At 46.1% G+C, this 7,500-nt stretch overlaps 1 protein-coding gene across 1 annotated transcript in view; it reads right to left on the reverse strand.

The window, feature by feature from the left end:
- LOC121709540 (receptor-type tyrosine-protein phosphatase mu-like) overlaps nt 1-7,500 on the reverse strand; it is a 173,209-nt gene that overhangs the window by 93,676 nt on the left and 72,033 nt on the right. The window contains exon 7 of the mRNA XM_042093002.1: nt 5,147-5,440. Coding sequence (XP_041948936.1) covers nt 5,147-5,440 — 294 coding nt within the window. The remainder of the gene's footprint in view (nt 1-5,146; nt 5,441-7,500) is intronic.

Raw genomic sequence — 7,500 nt, forward strand, 5'->3', positions numbered from 1 at the left:
CCCCCCCACACACCTCCACACACACACACACACACACACACACAAACCCACCTCCACACACACAAACCCACCTCCACACACACACACACCCTCCCACCTCCACACACACACACACACACACACACACCTCCACACACACACACACCACCTCCACACACACACACACACACACACCCACCCCACCTCCACACACACACACACACACCCCACCTCCACACACACACACAGAAAGTACTGCAGGACGATGAATATTGGCCCTATCTTATCAACCCCATCATCACTAGTGGGCATCTCCTTCACCAACCCCATCATCACTAGTGGGCATCTGCTTCACCAACCCCATCATCACTAGTGGGCATCTGCTTCACCTACTCCATCATCACGAGAGAAATATTGCCTTTATTTAACAGTTCAACTACCAACTAATCAAGTTCAAAAACATCACATTTTGAATTGTAATAGTTTTGACTGTAGGTTGTTAAGTTATGATGCAGAAGGCTCAAAATGTATAATTTTCCTCCATTGTGAATAATAAACAGATTTTTTCCCCACTTTTGTTGTTCTGGTATTCCACTTCTCTCCTAACCCTTCTCTCCAACACAAAGAAGATATAAATTGGAGATATTTCAATATGTTAAAGAAAAAGAAACTCTTCCTCCCATATACACCTGCAGAAATATGCTTTCATAGAGAAGCACACACACACACGCACAGCTTTGCCAGTCACATGGGCAGTGGCAATGGTGTGTTTCGGGGATCAATGCCACTAGGAGTTAAAAAGCACTCCTACCGCCAACTCCATTCAACCCAAGGCGAGTGTGTGAGTGTGTGTTTGTGTGTGTGTGTGTGTGTGTGTGTGAGTGTTTGAGTGTGTGTTTGTGTGTGAACTCTCAGAAGAGCAACACTGTCTATTCTATAGTATTCACCCTGAGCCGTGAGTGTTTGAGTGTGTGTTTGTGTGTGAACTCTCAGAAGAGCAACACTGTCTATTCTATAGTATTCACCCTGAGCCGTGTGTGTGTGTGTGTGTGTGTGTGTGTGTGTGTGTGTGTGTGTGTGTGTGTGTGTGTGTGTGTGTGTGTGAACACTCAGAAGAGCAACACTCTATTCTATTCACTCTATTCTATATTGCTCACCCTGAGCCATGTGTGTGTGTGTGTGTGTGTGTTCACCCTGAGCCATGTGTATGTGTGTGTGTGTGTGTGTGTGTGTGTGTGTGTGTGTGTGTGTGTGTGTGTGTGTGTTTGTGTTTGTGTGTTTGTATTCAGACCCTTTGTTATGATGCTTGTAATTGAGCTCTGGTGCATCCTACTCCTATCAATGGTCCTTGAGATGCTTCTACAACTTGTTTGGAGTCCTCCTGTGCCTAATTGAATTCACTGGACGTTATAAGGAAAGGCGCACATCTCTTTATATAAGGTCACGCAGTTGATGGTGTATCTCAGAGTGAAAACCAAGCCACAAATTTGAGAGAATTGTTCGTAGACCTGGGAGACAGGGTTGTGTGAAGACACAGATCTGGGGAAGGACACAAGAACATTTCTGCAGCATTGAAAGTGCCCAAGAGCACAGTAGCCTCCATCATTCTCAAATGGAAAAGTTTTGGAACAACCAACAGTGTTCCTAGATCTGGCCGCTCAGCCTAACTGAGTAATCCGGGACAAAGGACCACATACTGTACGCATAACCCACGTGTCCACCATATACAGTACTCGTGCAATATATACAGTACTCTTGCACCATGTGCAGTACTCGTGCACCATAGTACTTGTGTACCATGTACAGTACTCGTGCACCATATACAGTACTCGTGCACAAGCACATATACAGTACTCATGCACCATTTCCAGTACTCGTGCACCATATACAGTACTCGTGCACCATTTACAGTACTCATGCACAAGCACATATACAGTACTCATGCTCCATGTACAGTACTCGTGCACCATATATAGTACTATTGCATCATATACAGCACTTGTGCACCTTGTACAGTCCTCGTGCACCATGTACAGTACTCGTGCACCAGAGGCCGCTCAGGTCCCAGCAATGCTCTAAGCCCAGTCTTAACCACAACAGACAGGTTTCTATGGCGACAAGCTTTACCGCTCTAATTTTGAGTGTCACATTCTACTTAGCGAAGCTAAACAAGGACGTAGGTTACAATGCTAATGCTGCATTTGTGTGTGTGTGTGTGTGTCTGTGTGTGTGTGTCTGTGTGTGAGTGTGTGTGAGCATGTGCTTGTATCTGTGTCCGTGTGTACACAGGGCCAAGCCATCTTTAGCTTTATAAAGATCGTCTTTTTAATAATTAGGGCTGCTTGATTATGGTAAAAGTCATAATCATGATTATGTTGCTCAATATTGATATCACAATTATTTAACATGATCATCCATTATGTGATAATGTAATTAAGTGCTAAATAAATCCACGTTTGGGAGCTTTAATCAGTGTGCGCACCTTTATTATTACTTCACCTGCACCTGCACTCTTGTGATGTGCGCACACTCCTTCGGTTCCTCATCCATTATGTAAACCTTACAAAAAATTAGCTCAACTGAATTTTAAATATAATGAAAGATATATCATATACAGTACATGAAACAAACGGTGTGCTGGTGAGAGCATTGTTGCAATAAACAAAATGGAGTAATTATTATTTTTCAATTATGTTGTTTTCATAATCATGTGAATGATTCATCGAATTAATTGCACAGCTTGATATATAATTATTTTAAAGCAACTGAACTGATGTTGCAAGTGTGTGGAGAGTGTACTGTATGACATTGGTAGTTATGTCTGTGTGTGTGTGTGTGTGTGTGTGTGTGTGTCTGTGTGTGTGTGTGTGTGTGTGTGTGTGTGTGTGTGTGTGTGTGTGTGTGTGTGTGTATGTGTGTGTGTGTGTGTGCGTGTGCGTGTGTGTCTATGACCGTTGTACGTGATGTTGCAAGTGTGTGGAGAGTGTATGACATAGGCAGTTATGTCTGTGTGTGTGTGTGTGTGTGCGCGTGCGTGCGTGTGTGCGTGCGTGCGTGCGTGTGTGTGCGTGTGTGTCTATGACTGTTGTATGTGATGTATGTCAGTAAAGCACACTTGATCAGAATGGCAGCTGCTTGCCTGCTGATAATGACAGCATAATAGCAAGGAGTGGCTGCTTAGTGTGTGTGTGTGTATGTTTGTGTATGTGTGTGTGTGTGTGCATGTGTATGTGTGTAATGTGTCTCTAGTGATGCATTGTCTACTGCATTGTCTACTGCTCACTATCTCACTTACAGTAAACCCTATACATGTTTACATACACACACACACACACACACACACACACACACACACACACACACACACACACACACACTCCTCTAAGCGCTTTCATGCTCTCGTTCTGAAATGAGCCCATTAGTGGAGCCATTACTCTCCCTGCTGATTCCAGTTCAGGCTCAGTGCCCATACAGGCCCCTCCTCCAGCATTACCAGTCAACACACAACTGTCTAATAGCTGACCTCAGGTCAGTGATGTGCGCTGTGGCCCTGGCTTGTCAACATTAACTTCGGTGCCACAGCACACAACACCTCTGTGGTACCAAGGTCAGCCATTACAACTAAAGCCTTGACCCAGGGGCCCAGGGGCATTAGCAGGACAGTGATAGAGGGGAGAAAATATGTGAATGTACAAACAAAAGTGTGTATGTTTGTGTGTGTGTGTGTGTGTGTGTGTGTGTGTGTGTGTGTGTGTGTGTATGCGTGTGTGTGTGTGTGTGTGTGTGTGTGTGTGTGTTCCAGGTCCACTTCCCTGAGTGGATCGACATTATGCAGACCCCATACTCATTGCCAAGCTATTTCTCTCTCACTCTCCTTCTCTCTCTCTCTTTCTCCCTCTCCCTCTTTTTCTCTCTCTTTCTCTCTCTCACACACACACACAGTGTCTGAATGGTTGTTTAGTATTAAGGAACACTGAAATGTTAATTTCAGTTCCTATTCAACACAATGGCAAACACAAGTCACTGCGCTTCAAGATATAATGTCCAGCTATGTGTAGTGGAGCCAGATGCACAATCATTTATTGATGGCCATATACTGTAGGTCCATCTGCATGCAACTCAAAGCCTAAAGCACTACAGTGTCAATACTGTGCATACACCTACATAGAATTATTATCCCTTACATACACACATGCATAGAAATACACACATGCATGTGCACGCAATGGCCCACTCTTGCACACACACTTCAAGTGAAGCCATTATAATCAGGCGTGTGTGTGTGTGTGTGTGTGTGTGTGTGTTTGTTTGTGTGTGTGTGTGTGTGTGTGTGTGTGTGTGTGTGTGCAATTATAATCAGGCCTTGAGAAAAAGTACAAAAAGAAAACTTGTATGCAGATTTGAAAAATTAGATAGCCTAAATGACAAGCCTGAAAGACACAGAAAAGACTGCAACCCTGGCTGTCCATCAGAGACACACACAGGTGTGTTACCATGGCATTGTCCCTCAGCATTCTTTCCACAACAGAATGAGAGATGGTGAACACAATAGAGTGCAGAGAGCAGTGGAGGTGTGTGTGTGTGTGTGTGTGTGTGTGTGTGTGTGTGTGTGTGTGTGTGTGTTTGTGTGCGTGCGTGCTGTTTCTCAGGGTCTGGTGATTCAGTCCACTGCTGTCCTGCTCTGGGCCTCCATTGTTCTGTTGTGTTCTGTTGCATGTGTGTGTGTGTGTGTGTGTGTGTGTGTGTGTGTGTGTGTGTGTGTGTGTGGTTTGTGTGAGTGTGGTGTGTATGTGTATGTGTGTGGTGTGTATGTGTGTGTGTGTGTGTGTGTGTGGTGTGTGTGTAAGTTTGTTGTGCTGTGTGCTGCTTTAATGAGCCCTGCTCACCAGAGGAAGGTTAAAACGCTCATTACAGACTCATGCAAATGGTCCTCTTGCTGCCTAGTCTACTAAACTGGCCCTGTGGAGAAAGGGGTGGATTAGGGAGGAGAAGCAGGTTAGAGATGGACCTTGTACACACACACACACACACACACACACACACACACACACACCACCTACCTGCACACTTGGTCTTGACCCTGAGCGGTGGTCCTAGGGCTCCTGTGCGCACACACACACACACACACACACACACACACACACACCCACACACACACCCCTCCTACCTGCACACTTGGTCTTGGCCCTGAGTGGTGGTCCGGGGGCTCCTGTGCCCCCCTCCAGGGGCCTGGTGAGCAGCACACTGATCTCGTACTCGGTGTCGGGGTCCAGGTGGCCGATCTTGTGCGTGGCCTTGTCCACGGGCTGCAGGTCGTACATGCTGCCACTCAGGGTGCGGTACTCCACCTCGCGGTTCACGATGGGGCCGTCGCCGTTGATGGAGTTGGCGTTGAGCTGGATCCACAGGTAGGTGGCGCCAACCGCCGTCAGCTGAGGGGGCGCGATGGGCACAGGGGGCTCTGGGGGACACGGGGCAGAGACGATCGAGATCAGCACACGGGCAACGCAGCAGGTGAGGCTCACACACACACGATCGAGATGACCACACGAGCAACGCAGCAGGCTTACACACACACGATCGAGATGACCACACAAGCAACGCAGCAGGTGAGGCTTACACACACACGATGGAGATCACCACACGGGCAACGCAGCAGGTGAAGCTTACACACACACGATCGAGATGACCACACGAGTAACGCAGCAGGTGAGGCTCACACACACACGATCGAGATCAGCACACGGGCAATAGAGGGTGACAATTTTTTGGGACTCCCGCGGGTCACGGTATTCCCACGGGAGTCCTGCGGTACTGGAGTCAATTTCACTGTCACGTGATAGGGACGGGACGGGCAGAAATCAACGGGAGTGGGCGGGAGGGGAACGGAGGAGATTACATTAAAACATGCGGTGAGTGCACCCAAAGATTGCAAGGCATTTCTAGAAAGGAGAACCACTTACAACTCACAATACATTTGTTGATTGGCTACTGCTAGCCGCAGAGTAGCCTATCAGAGCCATACAAAGCAGCTGCCCTGTTCACAAGCCAATCAATCAGCGTCAGAGACTAGGCCTACACCGAAAACTGAAGGTGTTTTCTATTGCCATATCAACGTGAGCTAATCGCTAACGTTATCTGAGATGCTAGTTTTTGTAACGGCAGGAATAAACACACATGGTAACAAAATCAATCTAACCATGTGTAGCTTTACTCAACACATTAACACTATGATACAGTGTAATTGTCAAGTTGTATGGCTCACTGTGTTCAAAGTCGATCTTAATAACACTCATCACCTCAACTAGCCTATGTGGTGGTTGTTATGGGAAACTAGCTAATAAATGGCAATGCAGCTTTACTGTAGTGAAGTTCGCAAGATTGGAAAGAGGAAATAGCGTTTACATGTCCATTTAAATTATAGCCTTTCTAATGCACTTTTGTGCGTTCTAAATCCGAAATAAGACGGAATGTGAGGAGACTGCTATTAACTTTCAAGAGGCTTATCTACAATTGAAACTATCTGTAGCCTATGACGCAAATAAACCTCATGTCCGGTCTATGGATGTCTGCTTTAGCTTATTGTTGACAGCAGGGTTTTTTTAAGATTTAAAATTATACTTTCTAGATTTTAATGGGCCATGTTGAAAAGCTGATGTCCGTTATTGTTTGTGCAAATCTAAACTGATTCATGTCCCTTGCATTTTGCAACTGTGAGGTCCATGGTAGGCGCCCGACAGAAATATTGTTTCATTTTACGAGTGATATCCACGTTCTGGCGGTGTTCTAAATGTGCACAGAAGGAGTTCCTAAGCTATATAAGGTATAAGCTAGGCCTATTACACAACATAAATTGTCACTATGCTGGCGACCCAAATAAAATCTCCTACGACCAACCCTTTGGGGACCAATGCTTTAGACAACAGGGAACGAAACGGGAGTGGGACGGGATTCGGGAGCCTTTCTCTCGGGATTTTGCAGGACAGGATTTTTTTTTTTGGGGGGGGGGCAGTCACGTGATCGGGATATGACGGGAGTATTTGTGTGGGCTCGGGATGGGACAGGAGTGAAAATTGATTCCCGTGTCACCCTCTAACGGGCAACGCAGCAGATGACCACACGGGCAATGCAGCAGGCTTACACACACACGATGGAGATCAGCACATGGGCAACACAGCAGGTGAGGCTTACACACACACGATCGAGATCACCACACGGGCAATGCAGCAGGCTTACACACACACGATGGAGATCAGCACATGGGCAACGCAGCAGGTGAGGCTTACACACATGAGCAAGGATAAAAACAAAAGAAAAATCTAAATAAAGGTAAAGATTGTTATGAAAACAAAAAGTCCAATAGTGCAAATGCACCTTATACTGTACATGCAATTTCACATTGGAAGAAGAGGGCAGGGTAAACAACTGATTAAAGCTACTCCAAGAGTGTCTGGATTTGTGTCCAGTGCCTGTTAAGAAGAGTTCAAGTAGAGGTGTGTGTGTGTGTGTGTGTGTGTGTGT

The sequence above is a fragment of the Alosa sapidissima genome, chromosome 1 (assembly GCF_018492685.1).
Source record: "Alosa sapidissima isolate fAloSap1 chromosome 1, fAloSap1.pri, whole genome shotgun sequence".
Lineage (NCBI taxonomy): Eukaryota > Metazoa > Chordata > Actinopteri > Clupeiformes > Clupeidae > Alosa > Alosa sapidissima.